The following is a 17,264-nucleotide window of genomic DNA, read 5'->3' on the forward strand; positions in this document are numbered from 1 at the left end:
CCACTGTAACATTGCTAGCATTTTAAACAATAACACAGCAACTTGAGGGTTGCAGGTTCGATCCCCGCTTCCGCCATCCTAGTCACTGCCGTTGTGTCCTTGGGCAAGACACTTTACCCACCTGCTCCCAGTGCCACCCACACTGGTTTAAATGTAACTTAGATATTGGGTTTCACAATGTAAAGCGCTTTGAGTCACTTGAGAAAAAGCGCTATATAAATGTAATTCACTTCACTTCACTTCACCGTGTTTGAATATAGGAAAATAAAACACTGTACTTTAATCCAGGGATTCTTTGGCGTACCACAGTTTGAAAATCACTGACATTTTGTATTCAGGAGGCCAACAGGAAATAGAGTGACTAAAGGCAAATAATCGGGTTTATTTTCATAAAGACAAGTTATTTAATAGACATTACATTAGTGAGGAGTAAAAAGTCCAAACAATAAAAGTGTGTTCATATACATAAACATATTTGTGTCACATGAAGATTGATGTGTTACAACATGAACCTTCTAGAAACTTCCGATCATCATCAGTGAAATCAATCGTGGACTCGGCGATCAGTAAAGACGTGTTAGTATTGGCTCTTTCACAATAAAAGACTTTCCTCCTGAAAAAAAAAAAACAGGAAATGTCGATGAGGACGTGAAATTTGAGGACACAGTGAGGGCAAAGGTCACTCAGACAGAATGCTGGCTGAGTTCGTGGTCAGAGGAGGCGGAGCTTGTCTGACGCTCCACCGCTCGCTGGGCCTTACAGGCGGCCATCTTGGCCTGGATGTCCCTTTTCTGCTCAAAGTAGTCGACCAGCGGCGGCTCGGTCAGCATGGACGCCAGCACCTGCTCGAAGGTGATGGACCAATCGGCGTCCAGCCCGCTGCCCCGCCTCTGCCGCTCGCCGCCCACCAACACCACGTCGTCCGAGATGTCGTCGCACGGCAGCGAGCCGGAGCTCACCATCGAGTATGACGACACGGACGTGTCGTCTTGGGGATCCTCCTCCGGCGGCTCCGGGCGGATGTCGGCCGGCGCTTGGCACGCGGGAGCCTCGCCCGACACTTCGCCGTCAGTCTTCTTGGCGCCGTTGTGGTTGTTGTTGTTGAACTTCTTGCCGACCTCGCCGATGCGCAGCAGCAGGCTGGCCACGGTGGCGATGGCGTGGTACAGCTGCTGCTCCTGAGACTCCTCGCTGAACATGTTGTACAGGCTCTTACACAGCTCGATGAACTGCTCCTGCGCACACACACACACGTCAGAAATGACCAGTGTTGGGACCAATTCACACACTGCAGTACCTGTGTTTGACCACTTGTCCTGCACACTTTTGAAAATTTACCTCCAGGGGACCATTTTAAAGAAAAAAATGCATAGGGCCTAATTGGAGGCTGTTTTCTATTGATTCCAATGCTTTGGACCAAAAATATAGACCCCGTGGTGTTGTGAAATGTCAGGTTTTTGGTCCCACGGGGATAGAAATTAAAAAAACACGTCAGAAATGACCATGTGGGGACCAATTCACACACTACAGTACCTATGTTTGACCACTTGTCCTGCACACTTTACACACTTAAATTACAAAAATTGACCTCCAGGGGACCATTTAAAAAAAAGAAAAAATGCATAGGGCCTAATCAGAGGCCATTTTCTAATGATTCCAATGCTTTGGACCAAACATTTGGACCCCACGGCGTTGTGAAATGTCAGGTTTTTGGTCCCACAGGGATAAAAAATACAAACGCACACATCAGAAATGACCATGTGGGGACCAATACACACACTGCAGTACCTATATTTGACCACTTGTCCTGCACACTTTAAAAAAAAAAGTTAAAGTTAAAGTACCCATGATTGTCACACACACTCCGATCCATTTTCTATCGCTTATTCCCTTTGGGGTCGCGGGGGGCGCTGGAACCTATCTCAGCTACAATCGGGCGGAAGGCGGGGTACACCCTGGACAAGTCGCCACCTCATCGCAGGGCCAACACAGATAGACAGACAACATTCACACACTAGGTGTGGCGAAATTATTCTCTGCACCTAAATCAGGAAAATTTACCTCTAGGGGACCATTTCAAAGAAAAAAAATGCTAAGGGCCTAATTGGAGGCTATTTTCTATTGATTCCAACCAATGTTCCCTCTAAGGTGCGCGCCTGTGCAATTGCGCACTGCTCAAGCGTCCTCTTCGCACGGCAAATCTATGCCACGCACAAAATCAAATAAAAAAATAAGCGCATAACAATTTTCGACACACGGACACGACAGAGAAAACAGTTTTCGTCATCATTGTTCAAATATTGTAACGTCTGTCGAGACGCTTTGAAGACATGAATTCCATCCATCGCTTTACTGAGCAAAACTCTTCATTGTCGGCCATAAACACATCACCAAAACATTAGTAAAAAAAATGATATCTAGCAAAAGTGGTCATTTTCTGCAGTATAAACCAGACCAAAAGCAACTTTGTTATATCAACAGCAGCCGCTCGCTCTTTCTCACTTGCGCCAACACATGCACATATGGCACTTAGCCAGTGATGCGTTTACAGTCACACAAAAAGTCGGACAACTCCAACACCACACATAAATTCATTCATTCCAGGTCGTTACACTATGATTTACCAATCAAATGTGTGCTTATTCTAGTGTCATTTATTAGGAATCTTAATTTATAAATATGAATCATAAAATGCTGTTAGTATATTAAATAAATACTAATAAAAATATATTTTTTACAAACAGGAAGGTGCAGGAATGTACACATGATCCCATGCTTACATCTCATTGTGCAACATGTGAATGTTTTAATGGGAACTAAATGCAATGTCTGAAAGGGGTACAAATTATTTCCAAAGCAGGACCTCCACACAGACAAAAAATACAAGTACACAGTTCATGAAAAACAATATTGATTGTTATTGTCATTGTAAGTGGGCCTAAACACTTATATTAGAAAATAACCTCATGGAAATGACTGCTGTCATTTGTTTATGATAATAAGAGAATGTTGTCTGTCTATCTGTGTTGGCCCTGCAATGAGGTGGGGATTTGTCCAGGGTGTACCCCGCCCGAATGCAGCTAAGATAGGCTCCAGCACCCCCCGCGACTCCGAAAGGGACAAGCGGTAGAAAAATGGATGGATGGATGGAGATTGAACTTGTTAATCAATCAGGTTTGGGACAGGTGTGCTGCTGGTGTAGCCACAGTGTGCACGTCTGATGTTGCTCACACGGGCTCCACTGAATGCTCAGGGAGTTGTTGCGTTTGGTCACACACATGAAAAATTAGAGGGAACATTGATTCCAATGCTTTGGACCAAAAATTTAGACCCCGTGGCGTTGAGAAATGTGAGGTTTTTGGTCCCACAGTGATAACAATACAAACACACACACGCGTCAGAATTGACCATGTGGTGACCAATACACACACTGCAGTACCTATGTTTGACCACTTGTCCTTCACACTTTACACACCTAAATCAGGAAAATTTAACTCCAGGGGACCATTTTAAAGAAAAAAATGCATAGGGCCTAATCTGAGGCCGTTTTCTATTGATTCCAATGCTTTGGACCAAAAATTTGGACCCCACGGCGTTGTGAAATGTCAGGTCGTTGGTCCCACGGGGATAGAAATACAAACACACACACACGGTCACGCTTCACCGCGGACCAAGCTCTGCTCACCTGGTTCATCCTGGGCAGGTCTTTGATGGTCTCGTTCTTGGGCTCCTTCTCCTTGGCCCACATCCTCAGGTAGTACCTGTAGTCCTCTGGCAGCAGACGCAGGTCAAAGGTTAATGGCGGCATCAAACACTCACGTCTCAAAGTCTCGGACGTCTACCTTTCTTCTCCTCACTGGACCTGCCTCCTTCTGGGTCCTTCTTGTCCTCCTCCCCTGCAGAACATCAACATCATCATCATCATCATCATCATCATCATCACCATCATGGTCGCCACAGACCCAGTCATTACTTTCAACCTCAGGAACTGAAGTTTGTTAGCTTAATAGGCCACACCCCCATCAGTGATGTCATTGAGCACTAGTAGGGATGGGTGCCAAATGTAGTACTTTTATAGGCACCGACCGGACCGCATTCTGTCGGTACTATCGGGTATCATTTCCCGTAAAATGGAACGGTGCCATATTTGGATACCTTAGTTGCACCTGACGTCAGACTAAACACCGGCTCACGTTAACAGTCACTCAAGCGGCAGTTTGGCTGAATCCGGAGATGGAAGTCCACCCTTTTCCGGGCCTGAGAACCATGGACTCGGACTTGGAAGTGCTGATTGTTAGCATGTTAGCATAATACTTTTGGCATGCTAGCTTTTTAGCTCATTTATTTTGTTACTTGATGCTATCTGGCCAGCATGCTAACTGTTTGGCTTTAGCTCCTCAGCATTCACACTACATTTCTAGTTCTTGGAAAAATATCTATATATTGTACTGGTTCCAAAATTTGATTAATCTGATTAAAACTATTCATCCTAAACTATAAATGATAAATAAACACAAACACATTGTGCTTCCTGGAGAAAGCTACTTCCTAGTTAGACTACATACAATAGATAGCCTATACCAGTGGTTCTCAAACTTTTTTTGTCATCCCCCACTTTGGACAAGGGGGATTTTTCAAGCCCCACCTGCCCCCATCGCCCCAACAGAACGCTAATGCCAAGCTTAACATTTTCAAATTTATTGAACATCAAGTAACATCAAGTTGTATACATTCAAACTCAATAACATAAAATAACATCAAGTTCAATAATAAATAAAATAACTGTGCAGCTGTGGTATAACTTGCATCAAGTTCAATAATAAATAAAATAACTGGCATCAAGTTCAATAATAAATAAAACAAAAGTGTTATAACTTGCATCAAGTTCAATAATAAATCAAATAAAAGTGTTATAACTTGCATCAAGTTCAATAATAAATCAAATAAAAGTGTTATAACTTGCATCAAGTTCAATAATAAATCAAATAACTTGCATCAAGTTTAATAATAAATAAAATAAAAGTGCCACTTTGCAATCTTTGCAACAAAAAAAAGGAGGAGCTATGCATTTGGCAAGACAGGGAAGTGAACATGAGTTTTACAGTACTCCAGCATTAGTGGCTGCAATGAGCCTGTTTTGCACTGCACAGCTTTTCAAATCAGGGTTGCAGGCTTGACACTGCCACTCTTAAGTCATGCTCAATGTTCAGCTGAAACCTGTACTTCGTTTTGAGTGAAGCAACAGCTGAAAAGCCTATCTCACACAGATAAGATGTGGCAAAGGGGAGAAGAATGGACACAGCTCTCTGCCCGATGAGTGGATATTGATTAGCCTGCTACCCATCCGCGCAAAAGTTTGTTCCGCTTAGCCCCGCCCCAATTAGTTACTGTTGCTATGTCTGTCAAACTTTCGCTCCTACCTAGAAATTTAAAGTCTACAGGAAAAATAAGTAATTTACATTTATTTATATAGCTGATTTCACAGACAGAATCACAAAGTGATTTAGTGTGTATAGAAAATGAAAGCATAGTAAAAAAAAAAAATCTAAGAATATAATAAAAATAAAAAACATTTAAAGTGACATTTCCTCCCGTTTCTCGCGCCCCACCTGTCATGTCTCTATTCCCCACCAGTGGGGAATAGAGACACACTTTGAGAAACGCTGGCCTATACAGTACTGCCATCTAATGTCTTGGAAGTGCAACTGCATTGCACATGAAACTCAAATGTAATAGGAAAACAAGATAGAAAAACTGAACCGCAAAGTTATCATAATCAGCTCATTTTAAATGTTACAATAAAAGATATATTTTATTACATTTTTCTTACACTGAATTTATATACATCAACATTTATTTTACAATGAATACACTGACGGAATATTTTTACAACTGAAATTTTTTTACACTGAATTTTTTTATACATAATTTTTTTTAAACTGATTTTTTTCCACCAAATTTTTACATACTGAATTTTTGACACTGATTTTTTCTTTTTAAACACTGTATTTTAACACTGAATATTTGAGGACAAACATTTTTATTCAATAAAACTATCAGCATAATTTGATGTAAAAAAAATTCAATTCGCAAAATTCAAACGCACAATATTCAGTTCCATAAATTCAGTGTCAAATAAGGCTTCCGTGATAAAGACAAAGGAACGTCGACACAGAAGTGCACAGATTTGAGACTTTTAGACATTCCGTTGTCAGCCTATCAAATGCGATCACTCGCACTGGGGCGGGGCCGAAATGTAGGGATGATGTTCGAAACCGGTTCTCCAGGTTGTTCTATAAGAAAATAACTGATTCCATTGACTCAAATCCCTTTTTGAGAATCGGTTCCCGTTATCGAGGCTACTATAGTAAAGAAAAAGAGTTGGTTCTTTATTTGAATCCCTGGGAACAAATCCCTTCCCACAGGAAATGCCCTATGGTACGGCAATGTTATGCCCATTTGATTGTAGACTCTTACTGACACCTTGTGGCGATATGAAAATACTACGCGTCATTAGTTTGGGCACTTCCGGGTTGGCGACGTCAGTTCAGTTCATGAGACAATTGAGAAGTAGACAAGTTGTGTTAGCTCTTACAAGCCTTGGAAAAGATAAGTCTGCAAGCAAACTGTTTAACTTGTTTATGTAACTCAATATTAAGGTGGAAAGTGGTTCAATTTGATACTAAGATGTTTATTGAAAAACGAATTGTGTGCACTGTTTCAATGGATGTTTTGAGGACTTAAAATGGCTGCCAGTCGTGTATTTCCACCATCGAAATAGTTTCAACACTCAGAAGTATTTGTTTGATGATAGTACTGTATAGTTGTGTGAAGCTAATATTTACATATTGTGTATTAAATTTCAGTATGTTAATTGAATCACATAGCTTGTACATTTGTCATTGTGTGTATTTCAGTTTTAAAAAAAGACAAAAGTAAAGATAGGAAAAGACAAAGCAAGATCAACAACAATAAAGAGCCAAAATGGATTAACCTGCTTTGGAACTTTATTAGACGTCTTGGATTGTTTGTTAGCTGTCTGCCTGTGTGTGTAGTTAGTATGTTCCAATAGCAGTAGAAGTGCACTTTTTGGAGAGCTGTATTATTTTCAGTTTTGTGCCCAAGGGACTGATTTTATTTAACATTATATTATTATTTATACTCCTATAGTGATCACAGAGACAGGTTGTTTTTGTGTTACTGTATATATTTGTTTTTCTGAAAAATCCCACTTAATATACTTTGGGTAACAAGTCAATATTTTTTTTTTTTTTTTTTTTTTAGGGGGGTAAAAGTCAATATTTCTTTCTTTATTTTATTTTTTTCTTATAAAATAAAAGTGAGCTTTTGTTAAACCAAACATTGTGTTTTTTTCCATATACAACAACCTATCTGGATTCGATAAGAGAATCGATAAGGAATCGGTTCGATAATGGGCTCGAACTCGATAGTTTCTTATCAAACATCATCCCTACCGAGATGTCCTTAAAGCTACAGGCACAAACCTGTTGGGACTTCCTGCGGGCTCACATTGTCCACACTGGGCAGGAAGGAAGCTTCTGGATAAAAGAAGAAGGACACAGGCAAAGAAGATTGGAAGCAGAGTAGAAGAGGAGTTTCACACTTGTATCAACAACACCCACACACAGGAATGACTAGTGTGTATGCACCTTGCAGTGGGTCTTCTGTGAAGAACTGGGAAGCTTCCAATGCAGACTCTGCCTCCTCAGGACAAAATGCTGCCACCCACACAAAGAACCAATCAGGATTGTGTTTACTGGGATCAAACACGCGGCCATAAACACACACAAGCACACAGATACACACGCACACACAGACCCGTGTGGGGGCGGAGTTACCAGGCGGGAGGTGGAGCTTGTAGAGTAGTTTGAGCTTCTCCGTCATGTCCCCGTGGTACATGCCGCCTGCACACATACAAAACATGGCAGTAAGTCCACGTGTCGGTTGGCGTCGTCGGTGTCCACTCACTGAGCGCCGTGATGAACTCCTTGAAGTTGACCAGGCCGTCCTGGTTCTGGTCCAGGATTCTGAAGAGGCGCGCCGACAGCGTGGTGGTGTGGTCTCCGCAGATCCAGGGGGCGAGGGCGGCGAACAGCTGGCTGAACTGGAGCGGGTCGATGCGGTACTGCTCCAGGTAGGGCAGACTCGGGTCATGGCGCTCGGCCGCGGAGCTGCTGGAGCCCCAGTAGCAACTGGTCATGTGCTTGGACTGAAAGAGACCGGAAGAGGGCGGGACCACGTTGACACCAGGGAGCTGTCAATCATGTGACTTGGGACAGGCGTTCCCACCTTGAAGAGACAGTAAAGCTCCTCCAGCTCCTCGATGCTGAAGGCCGACTCCGTCATCATCGCTCTCACCTGCGCACAAACGCACCCGTCAGCGCTCGGCCCGCGTTAGCACGTTAACATTCGCCGGCGCCATCACCCACCACGCTTCGTTTGGCGGTGTCCTCCAGCGACTGGATGACCTTTAACCTCTGTTTGAACCTCATCTGCTCGATGACATCTGAGCGAAGGCTGCCAAACTTCTGCTGACACGACAGGAAGCATCAGTCAGTGTCAGCATTCTAATATTAGAATGATAGATTTTTTAGCAGATTTTGCTTTTGGTATACACCTTAGTGTCGAATATTTAGTTACTTGACAAATGCTACCTGTTAGCATGCTAACAGTAGAAGGCTAGCTTTTAGCTAATTTTATAGGTATACTACTCAGTGTCATATATTTTGTTACTTGACGAATGCTACCTGTTAGCGTGCTAACGTTAGAAGGATAGCTTTTAGCTAATTTTATAGGTATACTCCTCAGTGTCAAATATTTTGTTACTTGACGAATGCTACCTGTTAGCGTGCTAACGTTAGAAGGCGAGCTTGTAGTTCATATAAAATAGGTATACACCTCAGCATCGAATATTTTGTTACTTGACGAATGCTAACTGTTAGTATGCTAACGTTAGAAGGCTACCTTATAGTTAATATAAAATAGGTATACACCTCAGCATCAAATATTTTGTTACTTGACAAATGACCTGTTAACATGCTAACGTTAGAAGGCTAGCTTGTAGCTAATATAATAGGTATACTCCTCAGCGTCGAATATTTTGTTACTTGACAAATGCTACCTGTTAGCATGCTAACAATAGAAGGCTAGCTTTTAGCTAATTTTATAGGTATACACCTCAGTGTCAAACATTTTGTTACTTGACGAATGCTAACTGTTAGTATGCTAACGATAGAAGGCTACCTTATAGTTAATATAAAATAGGTATACACCTCAGCAGCGAATATTTTGTTACTTGACAGATGCTACCTGTTAGGATGTTAACGTCAGAAGGCTAGCTTATAGTTAATTTAAAGGCCTACTGAAATAATTTTTTTAAATTTAAACGGGAATAGCAGATCCATTCTATGTGTCATACTTGATCATTTCGCGATATTGCCATATTTTTGCTGAAAGGATTTAGTAGAGAAAATCGACGATAAAGTTCGCAACTTTTGCTCGCTGATAAAAAAAAGCCTTGCCTGTACCGGAAGTAGCGTGACGTCACAGGAGCTAGGATTCCTCACAATTCCCCGTTGTTTACAATGGAGCGAGAGAGATTCGGACCGAGAAAGTGATGATTACCCCATTAATTTGAGCGAGGATGAAAGATTCGTAGATGAGGAACGTTACAGTGAATGACTTGAGAGGCAGTGATGGACGTATCTTTTTTCGCTCTGACCGTAACTTAGGTACAAGCTGGCTCATTGGATTCCACAATCTCCTTTTTCTATTGTAGATCACACATTTGTATTTTAAACCACCTCGGATACTATATCCTCTTGAAAATGAGAGTCGAGAACGCGAAATGGACATTCAGTGCCTTTTATCTCCACGACAATACATCGGCGAAATGCTTTAACTAAGAGCTAACGTGATAGCATCTTGCTTTAACTGCATATAGAAACAAAAGAAATAAACCCCTGACTGGAAGGATATATAGAAAATCAACAATACTATTAAACCGTGTACATGTAAATACCCGGTTAATGCTTTCCAGGCTGGCGAAGGTTAACAATGCTGTGCTAACGACGCCATTGAAGCTAACTTAGCAACCGGACTGCACAGAGCTATGCTAAAAACATTAGCTCTCCACCTACGCCAGCCAGCCCTCATTTGCTCATCAACACCCGTGCTCACCTGCGTTCCAGCGATCGGCAGAAGGACGAAGGACTTCACCCGATGCGTTCGGCGGCCCGGAGACGTAGGAAGTCAAGGTGAGGTCGGCGGCTAGCGCGGCTAGCGCGGCTAGCGCGGCTAGCGCGGCTAGCGCGGCTAGCGCGGCTAGCGCGGCTAGCGCGGCTAGCGCGGCTAGCGCTCCAACAAAGTCCTCCTGGTTGTGTTGCTGTAGTCCGCTGCTAATACACTGATCCCACCTACAACTGTCTTCTTTGCAGCCTTCATTGTTCATTAAAAAAATTGCAAAAGATGTCCAGAATACTGTGGAATTATGAAATGAAAACAGAGCTTTTTGTATAGGATTCTACGGGGTACCATAACTTCCGTTACGCTGACTTCGTCACGCGCATACGTCATCATACCGCGACGTTTCAGCCGGATATTTCCCGGGAGATTTAAAATGTCACTTTATAAGTTAACCCGGCCGTATTGGCATGTGTTGCAATGTTAAGATTTCATCATTGATATATAAACTATCAGACTGCGTGGTTGGTAGTAGTGGCTTTCAGTAGGCCTTTAATAGGTATACACCTCAGCGTCAAATATTTTGTTACTTGACGAATGCTACCTGTTAGCATGCACAGTAGAAGGCTAGCTTGTAGCTAATATAATTGGTATACACCTCAGCGTCAAATATGTTGTTACTTGACAAATGCTACCGTTAGCATGTTAACGTTGGAAGGCTAGCTTTTAGCTAATTTTACAGGTAGGTATACTCAGCGTCAAATATTTTGTTACTTGACGAATGCTACCAGTTAGCATGCTAACGTTAGAAGGCTAGCTTTTAGCCAATTTTATAGGTACACTCCTCAGCGTCGAATATTTTGTTACTTGACGAATGCTACCTGGTAGTATGCTAACGTTAGAAGGCTAGCTTGTAGCTAATATGATAGGTATACACCTCAACGTGGAATATTTTGTATTTGGAGTTCATCTGAGAGTATATGACTCCAGGAGTTAGGTCGAGACCATTCAGTTTTTGACTAAGGCTTTACGACGCATTAAGTTAGACTAAGACCATACGATTTATGACAGACTATACGGCTGAAGGAATTAGGCAGAGACCATATGGTGTTAGGAGTTTATCTGAGACGATACGGCTCCAGGAGTTTAGTCGAAAACATAGTTTTTGACTGAGTCTTAAAGGCTCCAGGAGTTAGCCCAAGACTGTACGGTTTTTGACTGAGACATTATGAATTCAGCAGTTAGACTGATATCGTACAGTTTTTGAGTGAGACTATTCGGCCCCAGGAGTTAGACTGAGACCATACGGTTGTAAGAGTTCAATTGAGAGGATATGGCTTCAGGAGTTAAACCGATACCATACGGTTTTAGGAGTTCAACTGACACGATACGACTTCAGGAGTTAGACTGAGACCATACGGTTTAAAGAGTTCAATTGAGAGGATATGGCTTCAGGAGTTACACTGAGACCATAGGGTTTTAGGAGTTCATTTTAGACAATACGGATCCAGGAATTAGGTCGAGACCATTCGTTTTTTGACTGAGGCTTAATGGCTCCATGAGTTAGACCGAGACCATACGGTGTATAACAGACTGTACGGCTACAGGAGTTAGACCGGGACCGTACGATTTTAGACTGAGACATTATGACTTCAGGAGTTAGACCGAGATTGTAAGGTTTCTGAATGAGACTATTTAGACCCAGGAGTTACACCGTGACCACACAATTTTAGGAGTTCCTCTGAGACGATACGGCTTCAAGAGTTAGCTTGAGACCATACGGTTTTAGGAGTTCAACTGAGAGTATACTGCTTCAAAAGTTAGACCAAGACGATACGTTTTAAGAGTTCAATTGAGACCATACGGTTTTAAGAGTTAATCTGAGACGATACAGCTGCAAGAGTTAAGTCGAGACCATACGGTTTTTGACAGACTGTACAGCTACAGGAGTTAGACCGGGACCGTACGGTTTTTGACTGAGACGTTATGACTTCAGGAATTAGGCCGAGATTGTACAGTTTCTGAATGAGACTATTCAGACCCAAGAGTTAGACCGTGACCACACAATTTTAGGAGTACATCTGAGACTATACGACTCCAGGAGTTAGACTGAGACCATACGGTTTTAGAAGTTTAACTGAGACGATACAGTTTTAGGAGTTCAACTTGGAAGATTTAGTTAAACCAAGACTATACGGTGTATGACAGACTATACGGTTACGGGTGTTAGGCCGAGGTCGTACGGTTTTTGACTGAGACTATTCAGCCTCAGTAGTTACACCGAGACCATACGGTTTTAGCAGTTCAACTGAGACAATACGGCTTCAGAAGTTAAGTCGAGACCATACGTTTTTTTGGCAGAGGCTTAATGGCTCCAGGAGTTAGACCGGGACCATACGCTGTATGACAGACTGTACGGCTACAGGAGTTAGACCGTATGGTTTTTGAATGAGACTATTCAGACCAAGGAGTTAGACCGTCACCACACACCACAAAAAGGAGTTCATCTGAGACTATACGACTCCAGGAGTTAGACCGAGACCATACGGTTTTAGGAGTTCAACTGAGACAATACGGCTTCAGGAGTTAGTACTAAAACCGTATAGTCATACGGTTTTAGGAGTTCAACTGAGACATTATGACTTCAGGAGTAAAACCGAGATTGTACGGTTTCTGAATGAGACTATTCAGACCCAGGAGTTAGACCATGACCACACAATTTTAGGAGTTCATCTGAGACTATATGACTCGAGGAGTTAGACCGAGACCATACGGTTTTAGGAGTTCAACTGAGACAATATGGCTTCAAGAGTTAGACCGAAACAATACGGTTTTAGGAGTTAGAACGAGACCATACGGTTTTAGGAGTTTAACTGAGACAATATGGCTTCAAGAGTTAGACCGAAACAATACGGTTTTAGGAGTTCAAGTAAAACTATACAACTGCAGGAGTTAAACAGAGACTAGGCGGCTTCAGTAGTGAGACTATTTATCTCTCTCTCTCTCTCTCTCTTAATCTATCAATGACCCTCTGACCTCGTATGATGACTTGATGAGTTCAAAGATGTCGATCTCAGGCGGCGGTTCGTCTCCACTAGTTAGCAGTGCATGCAGATGAGGAACAGGCGAAGCTCCGACCTGCTTATTAACAACATTGTCCAGGTACCTACACACACACACACACACACACTCAAAGTCATTGTAAGAAGTGGGCAGATCTAGAGTGAGGACCCATGCAGAACTGTACCTGCCCAAAATGGTCATAGCTTCCCCCTCGTCACTACAGGACAACAAGGCATTCATGTTGTCATGCAGCACTGCCAGTGCCACCTGCAGGTGGATAAAGGTGTGTGCAGGTCAATACTCAACACACAGTAAAAAGTGGCAGAGTACGGGGGTTCTACCTGAAAGATGACTTTGATGCCCTCGTAAAAAAAGCAGTCGACGAGCAGGACGGCACTATCAAAGGGCATCACGGACAGGAAGAGGGTAAGGAACCAGGACAGGCTGATGGTGGAGATGACCCCCAGTTCCTGCATGTGGTCATGCAACAGGGGGAGGAAGCCTTGGGTCAGGTCTTCAAACACGCCCTGATCTACCAGAGCTCCTGCAAACAGAAGACATGTCTGTCAGCAACAGCGACCACTGGATACTAGACAGTAACGCACCATGGAAACTTTCTTCCTGGACTACTCAGGTACTGAAATAAAGTCATACTGGAATACTCAGGTACTAGGATGAAGTCATACTTGAATATTAGGGAACTGAAATAAAGTCATATATGAATACTCAGGTACTAGAATAAAGTCATTGGGTACTGAAATAAAGTCATACATGAATACTCAGGTACTAGAATAAAGTCCTAGGGTATTGATTGATTGATTGAAACTTTTTTTAGTAGCTTGCACAGTGAAGTACATATTCCGTACAATTGACCACTAAATGGTAACACCCGAATAAGTTTTTCAACTTCTTTAAGTCGGGGTCCACTTTAATTGATTCATGATACAGATATATACTATTTTCATAATACAGTCATCACACAAGATAATCTACAGAGTATATATGTAACGGGTATAAGAAATACTTTGATTATTTGAGTGAAATTCCTGCTAAAATATGTATATTGGTTTGTTATGCAATGAGAGGTCCAATTGCGCCATCTGCTGGTACCTGAAAAGTCTGTAGATATTACCGCAAACCGGAAGCTATTAGTCGACTTCCTGTTCTCTGCTAATGGTAAGACACGTTTTGATATTGCTCTGCAAAATATTATAAATTACACTAAAGCTAACGTGAGATTTATTGTAAGATACACAGTTATTTAATAGCAGTTGAAATGCTATGTTGTGGAATTTTCGTTTTGAATTGGTTGTTGCTCACGTCAGATGTCCTACTATTTTGCACTGAAGTCGATATTATTTTCCCCCTGTAGACATCGAAAGCAGCAGAGGTGCTAACCACATATTGTGTGTATGTGCTCTCTGATCACTCATTGCAGGTAATAATTGTTGCACTATGTGCGTTTTACGTGTCAAGACGTTCATATTTAAATTTGTATTGTTCGCCATTTTAACATGGGAACAACGTGGTCTGTCATATTCGCTAGTCACCATTAGAGGGTGCTAAAAGTCCATTTAATTATTTGTGTCATGTCTTGTATTGTATTTTGTATTTTTCTATGCTCTATTTCATAAATATATAAAAAAGGATGATGTTGGTTAAAAACCAAGTTAAAAATATGTTGTATTGAATTAATTGTAATACCATTAAAGATAAAAGCAAGTTAAAACCACTATACGATCACACACGAAAAAAGAATACTGTTAAAAACCATTGTATTAAGTTACATCTGTAATTGCATTTCATGTAATTGTGAAAATATGAAGATGTTATGTACTTGGGTAGACTTCCTGTTCTCTGCTAATGACATCGAAAGCAGCAGAGGTGCTAACCACATATTGTGTGTATGTGCTCTCTGATCACTCATTGCAGCTACCAGTAAAGAACCACATCATCCAATCCAGCCTGTGTGTGGGTTCTTGGCGGGACGGGTACACAGCAGTTACATTGGTGCCGTGACCTGAGACTTCTATCAAGTTCGTCGAACCGGTGACCGTCCTGCCTACCACATCGCTCCATGAAGCCATAAATTCACAGTATTTGTGTGTTCACAGTTTACAAGGGTAGCATATATTGCAGTGAAGCTCATTATAGTGTGTCACAGCGGCACAGATAATTTTATGTGACATAGCAGTAACGTGTCACACAGACTGCTGATTTGTTTTATCATTTTGATTCTATTTGCCATTTTGTTATTGATGATTTCACAAAGTGGGGTGGACTGTACTGTATTGTGGCAGACATTTTTGAAACATGTCTTTTCAGAGTAATCCACTGTTCCCAAAGTTTGGCACACCCATTCAAGTTGGCAGAGGCAGGGGTATGCCTACTCCCATCCCGTTTTCTGTTGATAGTCCTGCCCCAGGTGTTAGTTTACCCTCATTAGAGGCAGTTTCCAATGCTAGCGTACATAATGCAGCTAACCAGCACACTAGCTCTTATTTGCCTCAAGTCACGTCTACACCAAATCCTATTGGTAGCGTCTCTGAGTGTGTAGCTGACCAGATGAGGACTGTCATTCAGGAGATAGGTCAACAGTTAGCTGATAGCATCATGTCACATATGCAGGCAAATAACACAGTAACTCCTGCTTCAACTTTCACACAGAATGTAACAAGCACACTGAGTCAGCCTAGCCATGTGTCTAATGTATCTCAGGTTCAGGTTGTCACACAGAGGAAGGTTAAGGAACCACCATCATTTGTAGGAGATGGGTCGGATTCAATTAAGGTGCATGAATGGGAAGATCTGATGAGAACATTCATTAAGAGGAGTAATGTGAGAGTTGAAGAGCAGGCTGAGGAGATCCTTATGCATTTGAGGGGAAAAGCTAAGGATGTAGCGAAGTTTGGCATTAGGAACAGTAATATTGACATGTATGCTGAGCCCGACCTGATTTATGGTCTACTTAGAAAACACTTTAGCTGTACTAGGTACTCTTCTGTCCCCTTAGCTGACTTTTACTCGACTTTGCCTAAAGACCAGGAAGACCCCTATGACTACTGGCTGAGACTGAACAGTGCAGCTGACCTCACCATTGGCTGTCTGAGAGAGCAGGGCAAGACGCTGGACAACCCTGAAACAGAGGTGACTCGCATGTTTATTCGGAACTGTCCCTGCAAAGACCTGGCCCTCACTTTCAGATCCAAAACAATCGACAAATGGTCAGCGTGTGAAGTACTGGAGGTGCTGAACGAGTACCATGCTGAGATGAGCTGCAGAGCAACTCCCCCAGTACACATTGTGAAGAGGATGGACATCGCAGTACACGCAGCTGAGGTGAGCCATAGTCCAGCCCTTGACCGCAGTGGTCACGAGCCACCTCAAACCCAGAGCCCTCAGTATGTCCCCCTAGCGGAGGTGATGGCTATGTTGGAAAAGGTTCTGCTGTGTGGGACCTCTAACCAGTCACAAGTGAGGAAGCGAGCTCCACCCAGGTGTCTTGAGAACAAAGTTGACAGGTCCACTGACATGCCATGCATTATTTGCAAAGATGAAGGTCACAGTGCTTTCTCTCATTGCCGGGAGAAGAGGCTTTGCTTTAAGTGCTATGCTCCAGGCCATTCACGTCGTGACTGTCCAGCGAGGAGGACCACTCCACAGCCTCAGGAAAACTGACCGATCTGCACACAGGGGAGGACCATGCAGATCAGCTAATTGAACCTCCAAAAAGTTATGAGAAGCCCGACATGCTTGATATTGAATCCCTCTATGAGTCGCACAGCAGTTATAGTGGCAGTACAGTAGTCTCGTCCAAGAAAGTGATCTTTCAGGGATCCCAGAGAATAGCAGAGACTGATAGCCTGTTCTACACGCCTGTACTTGTAAAGAATGGCCCCACTTTCAAAGCACTGTTAGACAGCGGGTCAATGGCCTGTACAATAAGTGAGTCTGCTGTTGAGTCCCTGCTGCAGCAATGCCCTAACATGACAAAGGAC

At 42.5% G+C, this 17,264-nt stretch overlaps 1 protein-coding gene across 1 annotated transcript in view; it reads right to left on the reverse strand.

Moving 5' to 3' along the window:
- Positions 1-362: 362 nt before the first annotated feature.
- Positions 363-17,264, reverse strand: part of LOC133645142 (TBC1 domain family member 9B) — a 46,636-nt gene continuing 29,734 nt past the window's right edge. The window contains exons 12-23 of the mRNA XM_062039986.1: positions 13,608-13,810; positions 13,451-13,533; positions 13,240-13,369; positions 8,451-8,549; positions 8,311-8,379; positions 7,990-8,230; positions 7,860-7,925; positions 7,671-7,739; positions 7,506-7,559; positions 3,843-3,896; positions 3,686-3,771; positions 363-1,235 (exon numbers count right to left, since the gene is read on the reverse strand). Of these exons, the coding sequence (XP_061895970.1) occupies positions 684-1,235; positions 3,686-3,771; positions 3,843-3,896; positions 7,506-7,559; positions 7,671-7,739; positions 7,860-7,925; positions 7,990-8,230; positions 8,311-8,379; positions 8,451-8,549; positions 13,240-13,369; positions 13,451-13,533; positions 13,608-13,810 (1,706 nt within the window). The 3' untranslated portion in view covers positions 363-683. The remainder of the gene's footprint in view (positions 1,236-3,685; positions 3,772-3,842; positions 3,897-7,505; positions 7,560-7,670; positions 7,740-7,859; positions 7,926-7,989; positions 8,231-8,310; positions 8,380-8,450; positions 8,550-13,239; positions 13,370-13,450; positions 13,534-13,607; positions 13,811-17,264) is intronic.

The sequence above is a fragment of the Entelurus aequoreus genome, linkage group LG28 (assembly GCF_033978785.1).
Source record: "Entelurus aequoreus isolate RoL-2023_Sb linkage group LG28, RoL_Eaeq_v1.1, whole genome shotgun sequence".
NCBI classification, from domain to species: domain Eukaryota; kingdom Metazoa; phylum Chordata; class Actinopteri; order Syngnathiformes; family Syngnathidae; genus Entelurus; species Entelurus aequoreus.